Here is a 26,313-nt window from a genome sequence, read left to right on the forward strand (position 1 = left end):
ATACATATATAAATATGGGTTCTGTTTCACTTTCTTATCAACCAAAGCTATCAATTTCCACCATGAATGTGCTGGTCTGAGGTCTTTGTTTAATCAGGTTAATCATCATTAAAATGGTAATGAGTGTTCTTGGATTTTATTAATGCAAAAGAAATCTAGAAATAAATGCATAATTCCAAGATGAAACATAAAAAGAATTTCAAGAGAAAAATCAGAGATTATAACAAAGAAACATCAAACAGAATGGAGAATCACATGTACATAGCTAATTTCTTGACTAGCTATCAGAGCAGAATCAAAATTTTCCAAATCACAAGGACCCAACAAATCGATTGATACCCAAACCTCATTTAGTTTTATTCAAATCCAGGTGGCCAGAACCTACAGTGGATCAGATAATTGACTCAAGCTTTTCTTTAAAAAGGCCTTCGGTTGGGGTGGAATGGGTAGAGAATGGTTGAAAACCAGAACATCAAAACACCTTGAAAGAGACTTGATTGAACCCACAAGGGCAGGAGGGCAGCTTTTGCATAACCTCTATTAGCAATCATCGTCAATCTTATGATTCAACTGCAATGCTAGAAACAATTTACTTTCAATGACAACATGAATGCATTCCACCTGCAATCCGAGGAAAAAATAAACTGTACACACCACCAACAGTTTTAGTTCTTCGGAAGACATCACTTCCATACAATGCAATCTATTCTCTAACATCTACAAGAAACATGAGAAACCCCATAACACAGACGTCTGCACTCACCCCAAACACCCTACCTTCTCTGCCTAGATCAAGACCATGGCAGGGAAACCCAAGAATGCAGGTCAAAAGAATGTAAGAATTACACATTAGTATATATGTTCTTTGGATCCTCTAAAGGACTTATTACGTCCGCTGGTTCCTTCTGCTCTCTCATCTCATATCTGGATTGTCGCTCTTGTCTGTGTCTGAATTCTCCTTCTGAGATTCAATCTCTACGCTCCTAGCCTGACTCCTTCCATGCCTTCGATCCTGAGAAATTTCAAAGATCCTCATTCAAATAGCATTGAGAGAAGTCCATCTTCTAAGTTTTCATCATGTGTGTGCGCATGTTTATGTGTTTTGGTCCAAATGACACCTCAACCCTCTAGAATTCATGGTCTAAATTAGGTATAATAATGGAAGGCCAGTGAACTCTCAATTTTGAAATTCAAGTCAAATGATGAAAAAGTATCTTTTCAATTTATTTTTATTTTTTTAAGAGTTCATAAAATTGTGTGCTCTACATCCATTTGGCACTACAGTAATATACATTGATCCTTCTGTACAATTCAATGTGTCCCAATTTTTCCCATGCTAGCCTACACCAGAATCAATCTTATCAGATGACTACCCCTCTCTATTCAGGTAACCATACAAAATAAAAATGCAAGAGATTGGATGGTAGTGATTATAAAACTACTAGACTTTGCCCGTGCCATTTGAGGTTAAAGGGATAAAAAAGAAAAGATAGTTAAGTAAGAGGGAAATTATTGAAAGGTGGGGGGGAGAGGAGATACAATAAAGTTGAAGGGGGGAGAAGAGGAAAGGCAATAAAATGGGGTTGTGTAGACCCTACTCCTTTTGTCTCAATTTTTATACCCCACAAGACTGCAACAGAGTGGGGTCCACCATTTTGTTTTATTATATCGCCTAGACGATGAGTTTGCTTGTGCCTACTGCATGGGAGGGCATCCTCTTTGGGGTCAAAGGAGTAAAAGAGGAAAGATAGTAAAGTTTGAGGGGTATTATTGAAAAAAGGGGTATTTGCTAATGCTACCCCAATTCATATGTAAGTCAGTAAAGAATTGCATACATCTTGGGGTGGCATTAGCAAAAGTTGGTGTGGAAATTGAAGGGATGTTATTGAAAAAAAAAAGGGGGGTGGGGGGAGGGAATAATAAAGTTGAAGGAGGTGAAGAGGAAATACAATAAAATGGGGTAGTGTGGACCCTCCCCCAACTCCACTGTAGCTGGAGTGAGAAATTTATACTCCACCGTTGTGTTTTATTATATAAGATTTCTAGTGTAAGAGATCTCCAACAAGAGACACATGAAAGGTGCACCATGTAGACCACAGCATGCACTTGTTATATCACCCTTCAAATGTCTATGAGCACCAAAAGGGTATGAATGACTATCAAAAGCTAGACCCAAGGACTTGGAGCTGTAATAGGTGTTTCTGTTTGAAAAAGCAAATTTGGAAACCTACCCAATAACCTCTAAGAACGTAGAGAGGCATAATAGACATTCATTTAGGAAAAGAAGTCCTAGTTGTACCTTTCTCTATAACCAAACTTCCATAGCCACCAAGGGAGGAGCCAGGATTTTACTGTAGTGGGGGGGCAAACTATAATTAATGGTACAGTTGAAAAGCTTGAATATGAATAGCTTTGAGGAGAAATTCAAAGATTTTTGGTTGGAAGTTGAAGAAAAGGCTATTTAGGTCTTTTCCCATTAGTCCATGAGAGAAGGCCCAGTCAAGAGACAATGTCATCTTCAAAAACTGTAAGGGGGCTGGGGGAAAAAATTGGAGGGAGGTGATGGGCTGGGGACAAATAAGAAGGGAGATGAGTGAGTGGGGGCAAATGAGGAATGTATTTAGTTGAAATCTCAAAGTTCTATCGGGGCAATTACCCCAGAAGCTCCGCCCCTGATAGCCGCAAACTAAGAAGTTGCAGGTTGTTTTTGGCATCCTACAGAGTCGTTTTTCAGTTGAAATAATGATTTGTGTTTAAATATGGGGGCCAACTCGGTTATCCTTAAATTGTTAAGGGTTTCAGAAATTGGATTCTGTAATTATTTTTAATGGACTCTGGTGAATATGATTCTGTTTGATGTTTAGAAGAAGATCAGAATCCAAACCTCTCGGGCCATGGGATATTCCTCCGCCTCAAGCATGCGGACAACTTGGCCCATCTTCGGTCTCTTTTCTGAGTCAGGATCAACACACCTCAAAGCAGTCAAAAGGGCTCGTTTGAGGGCTCTCGTCGATGGCCTTGTCTCAATGTTTGGGTCCACCACTTCTTCCGAGCGTCTACTGCCAACCATAGTTTTCAGCCAGTCAACCATATTTACCTGCAGGCACATCCCAAATCACATTCAATAGGGTGAAACAATTGATTGAGATTGACAATAAACAATCTGAATGGAAAATGGAAACAGCAATAGAAAAAATTTCTAAGGGACCTGTATGATCAATTAAAGTGGCATAAAAGAGAATTTTCTAAGTCTTGAAATTTTTTATTTACATAAAATATGTAATACCCTCACTTCAAATGAAGGTAAAATTCAGATTCAAGAAGTTTATTTCAGAGGGAGAAACGTCAAGACAAATTCTATGACTATTAAGGTTGAGTATTGGATGGATAATTACACAGAAAGTAGCTGCCAGCATGGTCAAAGATAAAGTAATTATAGTGCACAAACAATCAATCCGAGTATAAAAGTAGTAAAAATGTTCAATCAGAGAGCATAGCAATCCAAAGTCTATGAAATAGTTAAAATTTGAAAATGGCAATACAATGGTCCAGAGCATAGTCACCAAGACGGGGTTCGGGAATAAGTCGGCAAGGGGAAAATTCGGTTAAATCGGGAAACATTGGAAAAAAATCTGGAAAAAATCGAGCTAGGTTAGGACTATGTAATCGTTCCTACTAGCGCACATTTTCATATTATATCATCAAGTTCCATATTAAACTAGAATGATAAATCAAGAATTCACACGTTGATATCATTTATGCACCCACAACAAGTAACCATAGATTCACAACATATCCAAGGTTTATACCATTCAAGATATAAAAAAGACCACAATCATGAGTTCAAATTAGGATTCATTAACAGATCAAAAACATCAGATCAATGTCAATCTCATTTGCATCCTCATTATTTTACACATTATTTGTGATTTAATTGTGAAGTTCATGCCTTAATCACCAAGTTCGTAAAAGTCGCATATTATTAGAAAAGTCGCGATTAAATCAGTGATGGAAAAAGTCAAGATTTAATCACAACTTTCTCAATAAGTCAGAGACTTAGGTGACTATGGTCCAGAGGACCGTAGATTGGAAAAGAAGAAAAAAAAGGCCTGTGGTGGAAAACTAACATATCAAGGCATAATATTTTTTATGAATAAAAAATATAATATCGAAGGGACAAAGAGGAGGACAAGAAAACCTGCCTCATAGAAAAACCAAAAAAAAATAAACACGATAAATCATGGTATAGCTGCAGGAATGCATAAGATTTTTCACGTCTCTCTTGGACTTATGGGGTGATTAGATCTTTCCAAACAGCAAAAATCTAGTAGACGATCTCTCCAAACAGTAAAACCTATAAAATTCATATAATAAATATTTGAAACATTCAGCAGAATTCCATTTTACAAGAATATAGGCCATGCATACCTCATTGGCAGCGCGCCCATAATCCACAGGATCCCTTCCGGTGATTGTTTCCAAGAGAACAACTCCAAAACTATATACATCACTCTTTTCATTCAGAAGTCCAGTATTTGCATATTCAGGAGCAACATATCTGCAAAAAATTATAATTAGTAAACAAAGACAATTATTCAACTACAATTGGCACTTAACATAAGTTGTTCGAGTTCTGAAAATTTAGGAACTAAAGGATAAAGGAAATTAAAAGAGAGACCAATTATTTCTTGGAAAGAATAATTACCCGAAGGTTCCCATAACTCGAGTGGTAATATGGCTTTTCCCGGCACCCAACAACTTGGCCAAACCGAAATCAGATACCTTGGCATTGAAGCTATCATCAATCAATATATTGCTGGATTTGATGTCTCGGTGCACCACTTTTGGCTCAATAGCCTCATGCAAATAGGCAAGCCTGAACATATACAAAGAAATTATATTCTAATATAAAAAAGAATATGAGCTCACAGATTCATAGTTGAATTAATAAACTTACGCCTTAGCAGTGCCAACAAGAATCTTCATGCGGGCCTCCCAAGTAAGATACCCATGATGGCGCATAGCTCCATGAAGCCATTGCTCCAAATTCCCATTGTTGACATACTCATAAACCAGCATCCTGAACATTTTTATAGAAAAAATGTGAATCCAAAGCCTAGAATTTAGACCGATCACTAAACCCATTCTTAAATATTAGGAATCCGTACCTGTGAGTGCCTTCAACACAGTAACCCAGAAGTCGAACTAAATTTTTGTGACGTACGTGACCAATAGCCTCAACTTCCACCCTAAATTCCTTTTCGGCTTGGCCTCTATAAGAAAAGTAGCAAATATAATTTATAAACCAAAAATAAACAACAAAGTTACAAAAATAGGATTGTTTTGAGCTTACAGATCATTGAGGAGCTTCTTTACAGCAACTGGGGACCCATTGATGAGATGGCCACGATAAACAACACCATAGCCACCCTCCCCAATGATATTTTCCCTTGAAAACCGGTTCGTTGCAAGATCTAAGTCTCTCAACGTGAACCAATGACCCCAACCAAGATGGGAAAATTCAGGCAAACCAGTTAGAGGTGAAGGAGCAGATATGGGATGAGAAGAAGATGGCCTGTACACATTAACCGTTCCCGAACTCCCCTCTTCTCCTGATAGAGATCCATCTTTCTCCAAATGATGAAACGAACCTGATTGACTACTATTATCAACAGTGTTCCCTTTGCCCAAACCCAAATGAACTAGAACCCTATCTGACTCTTTATCACTTGATTTGTCATGAATAGTGAGGAGAATCCCTTCGCGAGGAACAAATTCGTTGGTAGATACTTGCTCCACCCTTACTTCTTTGATTTCCTTTGAAACAGTTGGTATTTGGCTAAAGGGGGGCTTATCCATAGCCCTTCTTGATTTCCGTCGTGAAATGAGACATAGTGATAGGATGGAGAGAATAATTACGATAGATAGACCCACAGCTATCCCAATCAAAACCCAAACCTTGAGACCAAATATAGCCGTTTTCTTGGATAGTTCGGCATTAAGATCGGTCGCCATTTTTTCTCAAATCTAAAAGCCTACAAGCAGGAAATGAAAAAAGTTTAATAACTCATACTTAAAAAAAATATTTTTCATTTTAATCTTCAAAATTCTCCTGACATTCTCGTCCTAGTTCTCAACAATTCCCATACTCTCATATTTCATTTTAATCTGAAATAACTCAAAACTCATTGGGTTCTTTTCTAGTTATTCGGAAAAATTGAATTCCTATACATTTATACCCCAAACCCAAAAAAAATAAAAATAAAAATCCCAGGAAAAAGGATAGACATAGAGAAGCATCAAAACTGAGAATGCAAACAAACCCAAACCAAAATAAAATCAAAATTTCTCTTCATGTCAAAATAATCAAGACTCCCATTCCTAATCTCTAAGAAATGAATCAAGAATGCAAAGTAACAACCACATAGATATTATAGTTCTTTGATATCTTCCTCACACCCAACAGAACACATTTCCAATATTATTTGATATAAAGCAACAAAAACAACAACAAAGGTATAGAAAAAAGAAAAAAAAAAGATTCCACCTTATTCAAGACATATTATACCTGTGCTGATACACCACGGCCCAGATCTCTGAAATCTCTAGTGAAAACCCTCCTCTTTAGTCAAATTACTGAACCCTAACCCTAGATCTCTAATCAAACAAACCCAACAAAACCCCATTTTGAAACAAACCCAACCCAATTGACTCCAATCAAACCCATGTCAAAGAACACCGGATAATTTCTTCTGGGTTTTCTCTTTTGTCAAAATGGGTGTATTTTACTATGAATCTAAGCTTAGATGGAGCTTTATGACTCCACACTTACTCTTCCTGAAACCCTAGTTCCAATACTAGAAGACAATTCCAATGATCCTCACCTGCAAATGAAGGAATTTGCAGTGACTAAAGGACCATGAAATGGGGATAATAAAAAGGGGTGAAGTTATCCGTGGTAGGTGATGAAGAGAGAGACAGAGAGACAGACCTTACAAACAGTAAAATAGAAGCATGGCAATGGAAAGTCTAGGGTTTTTCTTGATTTCTTTAAATGGGATTTTTCAAGATGACTGTTTCTTCTTATCAGAAAATAAATACAAAAATCAAATCTTTTAATGGGTTTCTAATTTAATTTAGTTTTTTAATTTTTAATCTTGGTATCGTTGGTCAAACATCGTTGAAAACTGGAGGGAGTGGTGATGACCAAGTATAAATAATGAGTTGGTTCAAGGATACATATTTCCCAAAACTTCATCTGAATTCCAAACATACCCACATCTATAAAAATTGTAAATTTTTTTTTATTTATTTGTTATTATTATTCAAATTACATGATTGGGCCTCCTTCAGTTTTGTGTGAACTTTCTGGTGACTAGAAAATTTAATGTAGTAGGTTTGATAGTCAATGAAAAAGACTAGATATCAGATGTCTGATAATAACATATGCAATTGGTTTGCTAGGAACTACAAATATAATTGGAAACAAAAAAAAAAAAAATTTGTATATTTTAGAAGTTGAGGTATCAATTAATAGAACTAGAATTGACTATCCTAGTTTTGATCGAATCGAATCGGTTTATATAATAGTGCTAACAATAGAACTCATAAAATAATCTTTTAATCATATTTTTCTATATTTTCAATATAACAATCAGATACCCAAAACCCAATAGGAAACTGGTATTGTAATCGCGATGAACTAAACTATTATATTTTTTATGAATTATAGGTTCTAGATGTATTTGGGCCCAAATCAAAAACTACCCTCATTGACAACTTATTTATAAGCATAGTAGCAAAGTCTTGATTAGGTAAATAATAGGGAGGGATCCAATTCAAGTCATTAAGATAAATTTGAGAAAGTTTTATTAAAAAAGAGGATTTTAATGTCAAAAATAAAATAAAATTTTGAGGGTGACGAAAATTGTCATCATATTCGATGATTTATTCATCGATTCATTGATTTAGTCAACTAATCTATTGTTTGAAGAATTGAGCAAGTTTTTTTTTTTTTTTTTATACCTTGAAAGTCGGAATTTTGTGACTCTATTGTAGGTCAGTACATTGGTATTGATTGTACTTTGTACCCATTCATGGGGTCTACAAATTTTCACTGTGCCTAACAAATATATATGTTCACAATAACTAATACACCAAACCTAACAAGTAGAATTAAAGACAATGTAAGGCTAACTCAAGTTGAATTCTACAGTTCAAACAGTACCAATTACTTGCTATTTAAAAATACCCTGTTTTCAAGTATATAAATTACCCTTCAAAAAATAAGAATATATATGTATATATGTATTAAGATGATCCGTCCCTTTTTAAATAAAAGATGTTATAAATTAAATTAAATCGGAAAGGAAAATGTACTAAGCATAAAGATAATCCAGAGGGATTGTGACTGAGTAACTTTAATCAACTTTGTTAATGTTTAGCTTTTTTAATTGTCGATTAAGTTGGTCAAAATCATTCTTTGTACTAGATGCCATGGCTGAGATATGAAGGAGATCTATAACTTTTTTTTTCCTTATTTGTTAAAGTTGGTTTATCATAATAAATATGATGCTTTGTAGCTTAAAACAAGGACTATTGTCTTGAAAAGAGCATAAAACAAGAATGCTTTATAGAGAGACCACACATCTTGATAATGCTCTCACAAAAGAGTGTTTAAAGTAGAGATTTGTTAGTTAAGTAAGGTTCAAATGCATCAAATCGAAAGGGGTTATATCGGAGCTCATGATCGTCTACATTGAAATTATATTTGCTCTTCAAATTATGATAATTAACATCACTGATAAATCCTTCCGTTTATGAAAGCATGTGTAACAAGGCCCATGGACGTAAACCCGACTTTTATTTATGATATAATAACATGCATGATGATTTTTATGAGTAACTTCAAAGATTAAATATTTTAAAGAAAGTGTCAATCCTTCTTAGTCCAACCTTAGGGTATGTTTGATTGCTGGAAAACCCATGAGAAAAGTGTATCCCCATGATTGGTAGCACATGAAAAAGCAAATTCCGACAAGAATAAGATTGGAATTGGGGGGTTGTCGATTTGAGAGAGCATGTCTCAAATGTCCTTTTTCTCATAGGAAAATTATTTTCCTAAGAGGTTCATGGAAAAAGCAATTAGTTGATGAAGAACGAAATAAACAGATGCATATTACATTTTCTCCAAAAGTTTATTTTCTTGGCAATCAAAAAGAAAGTTATATTGTTTTACAATTTTTAAAAATACTCATCATTAAAATTAAGCACTAAGTAAGTTCGAGTTAAAGAAACTTCCTCTTGTGAAAATTATGATCCCAAAATACTTAAAAGTATTTTACTAGAATAATGTGTATTTATACCCAAAAAAAAGAACATGATGGTATTTTTTTTGTCAATATTACTTGGCAAGAAAAGAAGAAGAGATAACTAAATGAATAAAAGAGGTGTGCAGTAGGACGAGTTCATTTCTCATGATAGAGAGATTGAGAAAGATGTCATCTATAGAATCATGGTCAAAGTGGAGGAGGTGCACTTCATAGCATACCAATCAAATTAAAAATACAAAAAGGGCTATATTAAGATCGGTTGTATTTTATGGAAATAAAGTTGGACAATAAATAGTAAATGCCTAAAAGTGTGTATTTTTCATTATTTTATAAATTACTTAACCGTATTTTCTAACCTAAGAGTTACGATTTCTTCAAAAAATCATGCATAATAATAAATTCATTATAAATTATATTTTACTGATTAAATTGCATGTATTTTTAAAATTTTCGAGGATTTAATTATATGTCTATTTCTTGTAGGAAAAATAAATGGGAATTGAAAAATCAAAGAGTGAGAAACTACCAAAGTCAAAAGTCAATGGTCAAAGTCAAAGCATGATCCAAGATATGCATGATTCCGAATTGATAAGATCAAGTTCTGAATCTGCCATGTCATATTATTTTTGCCCATAACCTTTTACTCATTAATCGAAATAAAGCAAGATTTAAGAGTTAGAAAATTGATTTTGAAGAGCATAAATTCTCATTTCACAAAACAAAGCTAATTTGGACTTCAAATTGGTGAAAAGCACGTAACAAGTCAGAGACTCCAAGTATGTCACGTTTCATCATTTTAGACATAACTTTTAACTTAATTATCAAAATAGAAGAAGGTCAATAGTTAAACTCTAATTGAGGGGAAAGATAATTCTATTTTACGTAGAAGATCAAATTCAGACTAAAGAAAATGTGAAAACGTATTACCAAAGTAACCATAATTTTTGTATTTAAAAAGACATTAACTCTCTAAGTTTTTAGGTTCTCTCCTAGTTTACTTTCCTGTCTCACTCTCCCCTTTTCTAATATTTTTTTTTCTTCTCTTTTAGATTTAAGTTTTAATTATTATTTTATGTAAATTAGAAGACAAGTATTTGTTCAAAATTCAGGGATCAACAAAAAATAAGTTATTTTTCATTTATTTATTTAATGATTTTCTAGAATGAGTCTTAGGTAATCTCTCAATCTAAGGAGATTGATAAAGCCAAAATATTTAACAAATTTCAATTATTTTTAAAGTTCTTGCATATTTTTCAAAGTTCTTAATAGATTTTGTAGAAGCGTGATTTTTGATTTCCAAATATCCCTTCTACGAAAGTTTGGAATCGTCACTATTCATTTTGTAAGAGAGTGTGAATGATCACCCAGAATGTATTTTTTTCAAAATAGTATTGTTTTGGTGTTTAGTGACTTTCATTTGGATAATGTACCAATCAACCTAAAATCGAGATAAACAGATCGATTAGAGAAAAGGGAAGGTATTAGGCACCCCTTTCTCTCCACCAAGTGGTGGTAACCTCAAAGAACTTAGTCATTTTGGATAAAAATGTAAATTAAATAAGAGTGTCACGTGTTGACGGATTGTACCCAAGTAGGGATTTGCTATTAACTTTATCCTATAAGGATCATCTCATTGAAGAAGATGATTTTTATATAAACCTAGCATTGGAAACAATATGCTTTTAAAGAGTATTGGCTATGGTTATGAGTTCATTTTCATGGGTTGAGAATGATCTGAATATCAATTGCCTCACAATGATTTAAAAGGTTTAACCGATTTTTATTTTGAAAGTGATTACAGCCCCTATACTTTCAACCGAACCAAGATATACCGAAGATAGGGAAGGGGAGCATTACATCTTAGAGGCTTTCTAAAAAATAAAAGAGTGAGGGGTAGTAGAAGTAGGATATGAACATGGGAGAGAGAAGGGGTGTATGTTTCTTCTAATCTACCTTGAAGCCTTAATGTTTTCTTTCTTTCCTTCATTCCTTCTTCTTCTATGTCTTCCCCTTTGAGTCCTTAGTGAAATATGAGAGTATTTTTCTTTAAGAATAATGTTAGAGTATGAGAATGAAGTAAAAGAAAATTGAGAGAAGATTTTTTATTCTAAGACTTGGGTGTCATTTTGGAAGGTGAGGGAGGGTATTTATAAGGATGGAAGGTTATTTTAGGGGTATAGTTGGGTGAAATAATGGAAATGAGTAAAATGATTTATGATTTATGAAATAGGATATTTGTAAATTGAGAGTGGTGGAAGAATATTTGTGTAAGGTGGTTTAAGTGGGTCATTTGTGACTCAAATGGGTTGGATCCTTCAACCTATTTGGGTTGAATGTTGGGTGAGGTAAAAGGGAATGGTGTTTGATTTAAAAAAATGGAAATGTAAGGAAGTGGTTTATTGATTGAGTGTTAGGTAGGTTAAAGGGGAGTGATGTTTAAGTTAGGAAAATAGGTAGTATAAAGGGTTAGCTGATTGGATTTTATGAGGGTGAAGAAGGTGGTGACATGTGTCAAAAATTTGTAGAGATTTGATGTTTAGATGAGTTGATTGGAGATGAGTGTTTGATTGAAGAGGAGGGATGTGAGTTTGGTTTGTGGAGATGGATTTGTAAGTAATGATGAGGGTAGGTTAGAAAAGGGTATGGGGTTGAGATGGGGGTAGATGATTTTTTAGAGAAAGGTGATGGAGTATGTAATTAGATGAGGGATGTGAGTTGATGATATGTGTCCTACCTTGATGATCTTGAGTGATTGGTTGTGATGTTGGACTTGGGTAGAATAGGTACGGTGATGGGTTGAGTCCAATGGGCATTGATGGTAGATTGGACTTGGGTGTGGTAATGAGTTGTGAGTTGAATATTTGTGGATTTGGATTAGGGTGGAGATGAGTTGAGAAATGATTTCTTTAGGGAGTTGAGGGCCTTAAGCGGGCTTAGGCTAATTCGATTCCGAGGGTGGAGCGATGATAGTTGGGGGAGGTAGAGGTGTGTCAAGTCTTATTTTAGGTCCATTAAACCTTTAGGGGGTCTTAGGGACTTCAAATCGATAAAAATGCAATGTTTAGGCAATTTGGGCTATTTAGGCCCGTTAGTGAATTTTATTAGAAAATCTGATTTTTTTTAAGTCTTTTTGAATGAGGGCCTGTTCAAATTGGGGTGTCTACAGATTTCTCTTCAATAAATTTTGTTTATAAAATTGTGTTATTTATTTCTCCTTATCTCTCATCTCGGGCGCGATTATTACTATTAGGAAAAATTCATTATATTGGATGTTCGCTATGATATAAGATTATTGGACGATAAAACTTTTGAATGGAATGAATTCTTAACAAATTCTTAGATTTATAAAAAAAAAAAAAGATTTTATTGTTAAAAATGAGTCTTTATTTTTATTTTTTTAAATAACTTAAAAGAAATCCTACAAATCTTGTTGCTCACTATCTCAAGAAAATATCCCAATAATGAAGCATCATATTAATAGATTGAGTGTAACAAAGATACAGATATTAGCAGGGAAGGAGCTAGGAATTTCTTCTAGGGGCAAACTATATCTTGTGAAATAAAGTTTAAGTGCTTGAAAATTACTTGTTTTGGAAAGAAAATTCAAGGTTTTTTTTTAAAGGTATTTAGTTCGTTTCTCATTAGTCTATAAGAGAAGACCAAAGTCCAGGGGCAATGTCATCAATTTAAAAACCTAGGGTATTTCAAATATTTACTAGAATGTTCTCTCATAGATGAATGTTAAAATGATCTCATTGTCTTTTGTCTCTAAATTGAAACTAAGGGTGTGTTTGAAAACAGTGGGTAGGACTCGGGAGAGTCCAACTCACGCAAGTTATTTGTTTAAGCATGTTTGAAGGAATCAACTACCAAGAGTGGCCAACTTTTAATGTCAGCTTAAATTAGGAGGGTCATCTCATTAAGAGAAGAAACCCTATCATGTTTTGCCTCAAACTCACATAATTTTGAAAAAGTATGGGCTTTGTGATTATGGGCCCATTCTCATGGAATGAAAATGACCCAACTATCGATGGCTTCAAAACATTTTTGTGGTGTATACGACTTGTGATTAGGGATTAAAAGGTACAATTTTGTTTTGAAAAGAAGGGTTTCAACCCTTACACTTTCGACCAAACTAAAGTCCAATATATTGAAAGTAGGGGGTTAGAATCACATCCTATGACCATTCTAAATCGAAAATAAAATAAGAGAAATGGGCAGGATAAAAAAGGGAAGATGAAGGGGAGAGAAGAGGGATTTTTCACATCATTTGTCCTACATTTTCGATCAAACCAAGGTCCGATCTATTGGAAGTAGAGGAGGGTTAGAATCATAACCTATGATTATTCTCAAAAATAAAATAAGAGAAATGGAGAGGATAAAACAGGGAAGATGAAAGGTAGAGAAGGGAGATTTTTCACATCACTTGTCCTACACTTTCGATCAAACCGAGGTCCGATCTATTGGAAGTAAATGAGGGTTATAATCACATTCTATGACTATTCTAAATCGTAAATAAAATAAGAGAAGTAGGAAGGAAAAAAGAGGGAAGAGAAGGAAGATTTTTTACATCACTTGTCCTTACTCTATCTTCTTCTTATTCTCCTTTGACATTTTTTCTTGATATCCAATTGATGAGCTTTGACTTTAATCTTGATGTGTTAAAGGTGTAACACTTTCAGTGGTTAATGGATGTGAATATAGTGATTGTGAAAGATGGCGGAGAGTTGAGAGTTGAAAGAGTTGAGAGAGAGTTGAAGGAAAGTTGAGACTTAACAAAAGAGTTCAAGTCTTAGGGGGATTATGTTGAGAATGAAGGGGATTTTACTTGGATTTTTGAGGTAATTTTTAGGAGTAAATGGGATAAAATGGTGAAAAGATGTAGAATAGTGTGAGGTTTGTGAGAAGGGGTATGTGTAAATTGAGGGTGGTGGAAGGGAGTTTGTGAAAGAAGGTGTAAATGGATTGTTTATGATCCAAATGGATTGGATCTTTCAACCCATTTGGATTGAGTATTAGGTGAGTTGAATGGAATGAGTTTTAATTAGAAGAATGGGGTGTGTAAGAGAGGTTGTTGATTTTTTGGGAGGGTGGAGGATATGATGACATGTGTCCAAAAGGTGTTGGGTGTGTGTCTTAGGTACGTTGATTAGGGAAAAAGGGTGTAGAGGTGACTTGTGATGAGGGATTTGAAGAGATTGATGGGGTTATGTTATGACATAAGTATGAGTGAGATGTGGGTATGTTAGTTTTTTAGATAAAGATAATGGGGGTTGATAGATGAATTAAGGAGGGAGTTATGGTGGTAACAAGTGTCTCATAAGTAAACGGAGTGAGTGAAATAGTGAGAAAGAGTCAAACTCAAAGAACTGTAGAGAGAGACATCCTCTCCAAACATTAAAATATTTTTTTAATTGCTACTGCATCTCAGCATATCAACATCCTCTTTCCTCATTTTTTTTTTTTTTTTATAGAGCTCATCATCTTCCATTTCCCCATTCTTTTAACCTAATGTTGTGTGAGAAATAATATATGGATGAAGGAGATTTTGGTTTAAGATAAAGAGTAGGTATGAATGAGAGATGATGGGAGAAAGATGTGATGAACCTTCAAAATAAGACATGGAAGAGGGTATGAAGTCTTAGATTGTTTTGAACAAGGTATGGAGTCTCTGGGCTATTGCTTTCAATATTTGTTGAGAGTTAATTTCAACAACCAAACATCGAAGTTATTTTTAACTCTCATAATCAACATTCGGAAGTTGAAAATCTAAGAGTTGAACTCTTGAAAGTTCAACTCACACACTCAACATCAATTTTCAAACATACCTTAAAAATCAATCAGTTATCTTGAACCTCTTGGGGAAAATATTTTATCCTAATCTTCAACCGTGTGATTACTTTACTTTAACCTTCAAATCTACATAATAAGGTCGAATTTTTTAATAAAAGATGGCGAAGAGATTTTTTGATAAAAAAATTATTATGAGGGATAAAGGCAAGGTACAAAGTGATAGATTGAAGATGAGGTCAAATACATAAAATTTAATGTACCATAGAGGATAAAGAACTTGAAGGTGACTTGGTTCTATGGAGAAAAATGAAAGATTTTCTATCAAATGTTAAAAATAAGGGAATTTAGGTTATTGTTATTAGTCTAGAAAGAAGAACAAAATCAAACTATCGTCGATTTGAAAAAATAAGGGGATTCAAAATATTAATCAAACTGTAAAGGGTGTTTAAATTACAACAAAATTAGATGATGGGGGGGGGGAGGGGGGGGGGTGGGGGGGGGGGGGGGGGGGGGTTGCAGGACGAAGATGACATGCTTTGAAAACCTTGGTGTATGCAAAAAAACATTAGATTGAGTGCAAACAGATGGGCAGCACGGTCAGGGAGTCATTAGTTTGGAAATATGGGGGTATCTCAAATAATGACAAATTTTGGAGGAACTATTTAAATCATAAAAATAAAAAAAATTGGGGGGGGGGGGGGGATTGAGGGGAACATGGGATAAAAACAAAATTGAGCGGAAGACGAGGGACAACGCAATCAGAGTACCGAGTATTAGTTTAGAAATACTGGACATCACAAATAATGAAATTTTTTAGAGGAGTTGTTTAAATCATTCAAAAAGTTTATGGGTATTTAGGTTGAAAAATTAAAGGTTCAACGAAAATTAAAGATTTTCAATTAAAGGTTGAAAATAAGGGTATTTAGGTTATTTTTTATTAGTCTAGAAAGAAGAAGAAAGTCAAAGATGCATGTCACCTATTTGAAAAGGGGAGGGGGGATTACAAATATTAATCAAAATCTAGAGGATATTTAAATTACCCAAAAAATTAAGAGAGAGGCAACGAAGGGGGGGGGGGGGGGGTGCATTAAGACCATGGTGGACATGTTTTGAAAACACATGGGTATAAAAATTAGATTGGGTGGAAAGAAAGGTCAATACGGTCATGGGGGCATTAGTTTGAAAATATGGGGTATCTCAAATAATGACAATTTTTTGAGGAACTATTTAAATCATCACAAACTTAAGGGAGGGAGGGAGAGAGAGAGAGAGAGAGAGAGAGAGAGAGAGGGGGGGGGGGGTAAAAAATTGAGTGGAAGCAGAGGGACAACACGGTAAGGGGATACATTAATTTGAAAATATGAGGATATCACAACTAATGACAATTTTTAGAAGAGTTGCTTAAATCATTCAAAAAATTGAGGGGGACAACTATCCTCTCTTGTCCTCCTGTCTGGGTATAAAAATAAATAAAAATTAGATTGAATGAAAAGGGAGGTTAGGACAATCATGGGGGCATTAGTTTGAAAATATGGGAGTATCTCAAATAATGACAATTTTTGGAGGAGCTATTTAAATCATCAAAAACTTGAAAGGGGGGGGGGGGGGAGATTGAGGTAAACATGGGGTAAAAAAATTGAGTGGAAAGAGAGGGACAACAAGGTGAGGGGCTGCATTAGTTTGAAAATATGAGGATATCGCAACTAATGACAATTTTTAGAGGAGTTATTTAAATCATTCAAAAAATTGAGGGAGACAACTATCTCGTCTCGCCCTCCTGGCTCCACCACTGGATATTGGACATTGGACATTGGACATATGAGTGGAAAAACTAGAAAAGATAAAATTGGAAATGAATGCATTGGAAAGAACTTACAAATAATTTCAACATATAACAAATTCACTGTAAAGAAAGAAAAAAAAAATGTTGATTGAGATAGTGCAGATATGTTCAACGAAAATCGATTAGAACCCCCATTTAAAAAGATTATGCAAGTGGTCCAAATGGATATGTATTGAAGTAGTGAAAATGAATATGAACTCAAGTTCAATAATATAGCATATCACCGTTGGGTATAATTGAATAGAGGAATAGTATTTTATTAAATGATCTCATATAATTGAGGTAAGACTTCAAAAAGGAGGATCAAAGTAGAAAAAAAGAGCCGTAATAATCTGACTATCCCGCGTGATATACTTAATCGATTCTCTTGGCATGACTAGTTTGAGAATTGTAGATCTATATGCCAATATATATATTTTTATAAAGAAGTACAGTTTTGTATGTCGAAAAGTACAAATCTATGGTTCCCAAACTTGTCACACTGGAAGAGCCGACTGAGTATGCCACGTGGGATAATCAGATTATCAGGAAAATGAAGGAATGAAAAAGAAGTTAAACTAATAAATAAATAAAAAAGACGGTGAAGTAGAAGTAGAGAACATTTATATAAGGTGACAAAATAGCACGTGTGACAGAGTAGGTACAGGTGGGGATGATGTCAATTTAGTGAGTTGTCCGCACAAAATTTGGGAGCTGCTATTGGCACGCCAACTTTTACTTATTATATCTTAAGTTGTTATAATCCCAATTAAAAAGTAAAACACACTCTTCAAACATTAAAATGGTTTGACTCAAATTATAATTTCTAACATTACAAAAAACAACATAACACTCATTCAGAAAATTTCAGTAGTGCTTACAATTATGATTAGGGTCATATAAAATCCTAAACCCAAAAATAAAAATCACCCAAAAAATAAAAAATTAGAAAATTTGACCAAAATTTAGAAGTACATTCAATTACAAACAAAAAGACTTAAATGCTTTAACCAAAAATTGAAGGTGGGAAATTTGGATTTCGATTGATAGGAATGGGGATTTGAGACTTGTTATTATGTCGATAGATTCGACCAACTCTGCTATTGTTGAAATTAAAAAATATATATATTAAAATAAAATTACTATCTAGAGTGAACCATGTCTAATTTCAAGTTTAAATAATTACAATTCATGCCTATAGTACTCCTAGATCATTAGATTCCTTCAAATGATTTAATCTTACATTAGTTTCGAAAATTATAAATTATCCATAGAAGTAAATAAATTTCAACTAAGCAATAATTAATAAATTAAACTCTAGATTTAAATAAATAAAATTAAATTATCGTGCAAAGAATAAACTCATTATTAATTCACGTTCATGGCAACATGATCATTTAGCAAGCTCAAAGCGAATCGGATCTCTCAATGGGAATATTTGATTCCAATTAAAAGAATCAAAATTTACAATAACAGAAAACCAGGCTTTGGACATAATAGATTGAAAGAACAATTTTCGTTTAGTCGATCCCAAATTTGTGGACAAGGCTTTGTTGTTGTTCTTGTTGTATTATTGTAAAGGAATCAATATTGGAACTTCAAGTCAAGATCACACATGAATTAAAACTCTAGTTTATATACACTCTAATGTTTGAAACGTAATGCAATTCTTGTTTGTACAAACTAATGTTTAGAGCGAAACACAACTCTCATTTGTACGATCTAATATTCGGAGTGTAAAGCAACTCTAATTCGTGCAATCTAACATTCGGAGTGCAATCATTTTTGCATGATCTTCCTCCAACATCGTCAACAGCTGTGATGACTAAACTTCTGCTCAAACTCTTTTAAGAAAGAAAACTATATTCATGAAATTAATTCTGTTCAATTATTCAAATTTCTAGACTCTTCTCCACCTACATATTTTGATAATTACAAAATTAACCAAAGCGTAACATCAGATTATTTGATTTTCTTAGTTGCATTTGATATCTAGTGCATCAGAAACAAGGAAGAATTGTTTTTTGTTTCAATTGGTTAAACAATGTGCATCTTTGCTGGTGTCTTTGTAATTGGAATAAACATCAAATAATATATAAAAGCTTGAACCAAACAGAATTAGGTTGGTTAGCTTATGTGTCCTTTGGTCTTAGAAACAGATCCCTTAACAAACCAAGGTCAAATCAATGAAGACATTGCCTTATATTAAATTTAAAATTATGGATTAAACAAATAACACCTCTAACAATCAAATAACCTAAAATAATTCAATCACGTTCCTTCCATGTATCCTTCCCTAATGATTTTAGGGTTATCTTACAAATGGGTCCTAAGTTTTAAATAAAATAAGATTAATGAACTTGAAAATGTGAAATGGGTGACATTGCCTTATATTAAATTTAAAATTATGAGTTAAACAAATAATGCCTCTAACAATCAAATAAAACAAAACAATTCAATCAGTTTCCTTCCATATCTCCTCCCCAAGATGAATCTAGGGTAATCTTGTAAATGGGTCCTAAGTTTTAAATAGAATAAAATTAAGAGACTTAAATATGTGAAATGGTCTGTTGGGTTGTAGTTTTCTATCAATTAGTGATTCATAATCCAACAGCAACTTATACCAAACAGGCATCTATAGATTTGCCTTCATTTATTTTATTAATCTATTTTAATTTTTGTTAGTGGAATCTTGAATGTTGGAAATCAGGCAAATGTAAATCTCATTCTTCCTCCTACTCAGATGTTTGTTAATGGAGGCCTTAATTAACAATCAGAGGTGTCTGCGTCTGTGTCGGTGAGGATGCATATGTGCCCTTAACAGATGCACAGTAGTTAAGATTGAATTATCCACTTAATTTAAAGGAGTTAGTAGGTCATCTCAATCTGTCTTATCAAAATGATTTGTATAATAATGATGGTTCAATGAAATTTATAAAAGTTGATTATGATTATTTATATATATATATATATATATATATATATATATATATATATTTAGTGATTTGCGAAAGTGGGTAAATTAATAAATTTGTTTTTTTTTTTTTTTTTTCCCTCTCTTGGAATGGGTTAACTGCTCAACCATGATCTTGAAATATGAAAATTATGGTTGAACCACTTTAAGATTCTAACTATACAGATCTTTTTATGAATGCCCATCCACTTTGGTAAAATAAAATCATTTACAAAAACTAATAATTACCCATATTCGTATAAAATATATATATATATATATATATATATATATATATAATATATATATATGGGTAGCGTTCAAGGGCAAACTTTTTAGCAAACTTTTTGGCAAAACATTTTTCAAAACATGGGTTAGAGGTTTTGGAATGGGCTGATTTTTGGTGAGGATGATCTTTACGGTGAGTAGATCATCCTCACCAAAAATCAGCCCATTCCAAAACTTCTAACCTATGTTTACCAGCTGAAAAATCGTGGACTGTCCATTTTTTGTAAACTGTTTTTGATGGGGTTAGAAGTTTTGGAATGGGCTGATTTTTGGTGATGATGATCTACTCACCGTAGAGATCATCCTCACTAAAAATTAGCCCATTCCAAAACCTCTAACTCATGTTTTGAAAAAAGTTTTGCCAAAAAGTTTGCTAAAAAGTTGGCCATTGAACGCCCCCCTATATATATATATATATATATATATATGGGAAATGTTCAGCACCCTAAGTTTTACCACACACTTTAACAAACGTTTTTTGTCCTACATGGGTTATAAGTTTTGGAATGAGCTGATTTTTGGTGAGGATGATCTCTATGATAAGAAGATCATCCTCCCCAAAATCAGCCCATTCCGATGTTTATAGCCCCATGTTTACACGTTGAAAAATCGTGGACCGTCCATTTTTTGTAAACCATTTTTGATGGGGTTAGAAGTTTTGGAATGAGCTGATTTTTGGTGAGGATGATCTCCTCACCATAGAGATCATCCTCACAAAAAATCAGCCCATTCCAAAACTTCTAACCCATGTAAGACAAAACACGTTTGTTAAAGTGTGTGGTAAAGCTTAGGGTGCTGAGCGGGACCCATATATATATAGGGTAGCGTTCAAGGGCAAACTTTTTAGCAAACTTTTTGGCAAAACAGTTTTCAAAACATGGTTAGAGGTTTTGGAATGGGCTGATTTTTGGTGAGGATGATCTCTACGGTGAGTAATCATCCTCACCAAAAATCAGCCCATTCCAAAACTTCTAACCCATGTTTACCAGTTGAAAAATCGTGAACCGTCCATTTTTTGTAAACTATTTTTGATGGTGTTAGAAGTTTTGGAATGAGCTGATTTTTGGTGAGGATGATCTCTCCTCACCGTAGAGATCATCCTCACCAAAAATCAGCCCATTCCAAAACTCCTAACTCATGTTTTGAAAAATGTTTTGCCAAAAAGTTTGCTAAAAAGTTTGCCATTGAAAGCCCCCCCCATATATATATATATATATATATATATATATATATATATATATATATATATATATATATACAAAGTTTATAATTTTAGTAGGAGATCTATTCTATTTAAAATTTATAGATCTCTCTATTTTGTTGGTATAAATTGTTGAGAGGGAAAAAGTTACAATTTAGAAGATTATTTTTAAGGGTTTATTAGAGAAAGAGTCATGATAATATGACACCCAACTCTAACGCACGTCCCCATCATAGAATGGTAGATCATTTGTCACAAGATACATAAGAAAAATATTTATAGTTATGTGCATCCTGAGGTAAATGATCTATGATTCTGTGATGGGGACATGTATTAAAAAATCATGAGAAATTGTAAGTGAGGGTACTTCTATCCAAAAACATGAGTAGGTGTAACAAATAACCCTATTTTGAACATTAATAAAAAAAAAAGTAGGCATTTTTTTTTCATTGTCATAAACTGATGCTATATGTTCCTGCTTCAGAGGCAAATCATAAGGCTCACTGTTGACTCAACTAGGTTGTTGAGTCAGTCGTGCTTATCTAGAGTTTAAGACAAACTAATTTTCTTTTGAATGTGTTGGGTGTGGATAAGTGGATCCTCAAATAACAATAATAAGTAATATTGAAGAAGAAATATTATACAAAATCTTAAGAGATCAAGAAGACCTACCAAGACATCAAATTCATCACAACTATGTCCTATTTAAAAGCTAGATCATCAAAGAAAATTTCTGTGTAATTCTTGTGATTTTGTATGGATATGATGATCGATGGGTTGAACATCAGATCATCAAAAAATAATGAAGTCTGTGGTTCTCAAGTCATTTTCTACTGCTTGGATCTCATAGTTGGGATCCATCAAATGGAAGGTATAATGAAAATAATTGTACATAATTGCTCAAATGTGAATTATGAATGGTAGGATTATGTTGTTTCTTAGACTGATTTGATATCAGGTCAACTTTGACAAATTAAAGCAATATTGTCTCATGGTTATTTGTGATAATGATGATACAGGAGGAAAAGTAGAAGATTTGATTGTTTCTAATAATCAAAATTTGTCTTTCTGTGGACGTATACATTTCACCTTCCATCAGTTTTTTTCCACCTTAGGTGTGGGCATGTATATGAGAAACAAAAGAACAAAAAATATGAATTAAAATTGGGCCTTCTTCTTTGGGTGGACCAAATTGGGTATTTCCTACAAGGTGTGCATCAGGTCCAAATAAGCTCGATAGTATGGTTGCCAATGCATTGGATCGCTACCAAATTGGTATCAATCCGATAAGAAATTTATTAGAATTAGACTTAATTAGTTCTATCATTTAAGTTCGAACCTGACCCAAAATGATACGTGTATATATATATGAGAGGCGTTCGGATGCCTCCGTTTTATCAGTCCTTTTAACAAAAGAAACCCGAGCATTGGATATTTTTGAATCGGACGGACGAGATTGCATGGTGCGTTTAAGTTATAATTTATGATTTTTTACAGCGACATCCCTATTGTTTCTGATTATTAGTGTCACCTCCCCGAGTGAATTACAACGACAGTCTCTCTCGTCTGTTCTCTCTGTTCTCTCTCGTCTGCTCTCTCTAAACCCTCGAACGCCTCTCTCTCTCTCTCTCTCTCTCTCGCTCGCTCGCTTGCTCCGCTGAAACCCTCTCTCTCTCTCTCTCTCTCGCTCCGCTGAAACCCTCGAACCTCCTCACTCTCACTCTCACTCTCTCTCGTTGAAACCCTCCTCTCTCTCGCTGCAACTCCATCGACGAAACACAACACGAACGTCTCCTACTAAATTACACTCTCTCTCGCTCTCGCTGCAACTTCGTCTCACGAACACGAACGGCTCCTACTAAGGTTTGATTTTGATCTTCACTTTGATGCATCTATGATCCATGATATACATTGATTTCTTTATCAATTTGGGGATCTCTATTTTCTTGGTTGATTCTATTGATTTACATGTATTATGGTGTTCATTTTACGATTTTGATGATTTTTTTGCCTTAATTGAGCAAAATTATTTTTTTTCTTTACAAAATTATGGTGTTTATTTTCTTCAATTTGAACACTGATTTCATGTTTACCAATCCATCTTTTTAATTTGTATAACCATATATTCAATTATATGTAAAATTATGTAGGTGTAAGAGATCAAAGCTACAATAAAACCAAAAGAAAAACATATAAAATTGTTCAAGTAAGATTAATAGAACTATCTACCATTTTTTTGAATCTCGTCAGTTTTACTGGCTATTTGATATTTGATTGATGGAACACGAATGGCTCCTACTAAGGTTTGATTTTGATCTTCACTTTGATGCATCTATGATCCATGATATACATTGATTTCTTTATCAATTTGGGGATCTATATTTTCTTGGTTGATTCTATTGATTTACATGTATTATGGTGTTTATTTTACGATTTTGATGATTTATTTGCCCTTAATCGAGCAAAATTATTTTTTTTCTTTTACAAAATTATGGTGTTTAATTTATTTTTTTTAATATATATTTGATTTTGAAAAGTTGGATTACTTTTCCTATTTCAAGTTTTGTTAGAAATGGCTGAAGCAATGCCATTTCTGAGTATGAAGAAACCAGTGGGATGATTTTTTACCCTTAATCGAGCAAAAAATCAGTCCATTCCAAATATTTTTGCCCATATAACACAAAAAATGTTGTAGCTTTATGACTAACTTTATGTGTATACGGATCCTAATCATATATATATATATATTATATATATATATGGGTCCCTATCCGTGGCCAACAGCTTGGCAAACATTTTGGCAAACACTTTTTCAAAACATGGGTTAGAGGTCCGTAGAGATCATCCTCACCAAAAATCAGCTCATTCCAAAACTTCTAGCCCCATTTTACAAGTTGAAAAATCGTGAACCGTCCATTTTTTGTAAACCATTTTTGATGAGGTTAGAAGTTTTGGAATGGGCTGATTTTTGGTGATGATGATCTCCTCACCATAGAGATCATCCTCACCAAAAATCAGCCCATTCCAAGACCTCTAACCCATGTTTTGAAAAATGTGTTTGCCAAAATGTTGGCCATTGAACGCTACTCTATATATATATATGGGTAGTGTTCAATGGCAAACTTTTTGGCAAAACATTTTTCAAAACATGAGTTAGAAGTTTTGGAATGGGCTGATTTTTGATGAGGATAATCTCTATGGTGAGGAGATCATCCTCACCAAAAATCAGCCCATTCCAAAACTTCTAACCTATGTTTACAAGTTGAAAAATCGTGGACCGTCCATTTTTTGTAAACTGTTTTTGATGAGGTTAGAAGTTTTGGAATGGGCTGATTTCTAGTGATGATGATCTCCTCACCGTAGAGATCATCATCACCAAAAATGAGCCCATTCCAAAACTTCTAACTCATATTTTGAAAAATGTTTTGCCAAAAAGTTTGCCATTGAACGCCGCCCTATATATTCAATGGCAAACTTTTTAGCAAAACATTTTTCAAAACATGAGTTAGAAGTTTTGGAATGGGCTGATTTTTGATGAGGATAATCTCTATGGTGAGGAGATCATCCTCACCAAAAATCAGCCCATTCCAAAACTTCTAACCTATGTTTACAAGTTGAAAAATCGTGGACCGTCCATTTTTTGTAAACTGTTTTTGATGAGGTTAGAAGTTTTGGAATGGGCTGATTTCTAGTGATGATGATCTCCTCACCGTAGAGATCATCATCACCAAAAATGAGCCCATTCCAAAACTTCTAACTCATATTTTGAAAAATGTTTTGCCAAAAAGTTTGCCATTGAACGCCGCCCTATATATTCAATGGCAAACTTTTTAGCAAAACATTTTTCAAAACATGAGTTAGAAGTTTTGGAATGGGCTGATTTTTGGTGAGGTTGATCTCTACGGTGATGAGATCATCATCACCAAAACTCAGCCCATTCCAAAACTTCTAACCCCATCAAAAACAGTTTACAAAAAATGGACGGTCCACGATTTTTCAACTTGTAAACTGGGGCTAGAAGTTTTGGAATGGGCTGATTTTTGGTGAAGATGATCTCCTCACCGTAGAGATCATCCTCACCAAAAATCAGCCCATTCCAAGACCTCTAACCCATGTTTTGCCAAAATGTTTGTTGCTGAACGAGACCCATATATATGTTCAGCAACAAACATTTTGACAACATTTTGGCAAAACATTTTTCAAAACATGGGTTAGAGGTTTTGGAATGGGCTTATTTTTGTTGAGGATGATCTCTACGGTGAGGAGATCATCCTCACCAAAAATCAGCCGATTCCAAAACTTCTAGCCCCAGTTTACAAGTTGAAAAATCATGGACCGTCCATTTTTTGTAAACCATTTTTGATGGGGTTAGAAGTTTTGGAATGGGCTGATTTTTGGTGATGATGATCTCCTCACCGTAGAGATCATCCTCACCAAAAATCAGCCCATTCCAAAACCTCTAACCCATGTTTTGAAAAATGTTTTGCCAAAATGTTTGTTGCTGAACATTTCCCTATATATATATATATATATATATAATATATATATATATATATATATAGATAGGGAAATGTTCAGCAACCTAAGCTTTACCCTACACTTCAACAAACGTGTTTTGTCCTACATGGGTTAGAAGTTTTGGAATAGACTGATTTTTGGTGATGATGATCTCTATGATTAGAAGATCATCCTCACCGAAAATCAGCCAATTCCAAAAATTTTAGCCCTATGTTTACACGTTGAAAAATCGTGGACCGTCCATTTTTTGTAAATCATTTTTGATGGGGTTAGAAGTTTTGGAATGAACTGATTATTGGTGAGGATGATCTTCTCACCATAAAGATCATCCTCACCAAAAATCAGCCCATTCCAAAACTTCTAACACATGTAGGATAAAACACGTTTGTTAAAGTGTAGGGTAAAG

The 26,313-nt window shown here is 34.0% G+C and overlaps 1 protein-coding gene across 1 annotated transcript; it reads right to left on the reverse strand.

Moving 5' to 3' along the window:
• Positions 1-10: 10 nt before the first annotated feature.
• GPK1 (glyoxysomal protein kinase 1) lies at positions 11-7,174 on the reverse strand. The gene is given in 8 exon segments (XM_086451863.1): positions 11-1,012; positions 2,885-3,097; positions 4,429-4,558; positions 4,706-4,876; positions 4,958-5,080; positions 5,169-5,273; positions 5,354-6,035; positions 6,569-7,174. Coding segments are annotated over 7 exon segments (1,530 nt in total). The 5' UTR covers positions 6,016-6,035; positions 6,569-7,174; the 3' UTR covers positions 11-886.
• Between the last annotated feature and the right edge of the window lie 19,139 nt (positions 7,175-26,313).

Source organism: Akebia trifoliata, chromosome 8, assembly GCF_017979445.1.
Source record: "Akebia trifoliata isolate Shusen 1 chromosome 8, ASM1797944v1, whole genome shotgun sequence".
Classification (NCBI taxonomy): Eukaryota; Viridiplantae; Streptophyta; class Magnoliopsida; order Ranunculales; family Lardizabalaceae; genus Akebia; species Akebia trifoliata.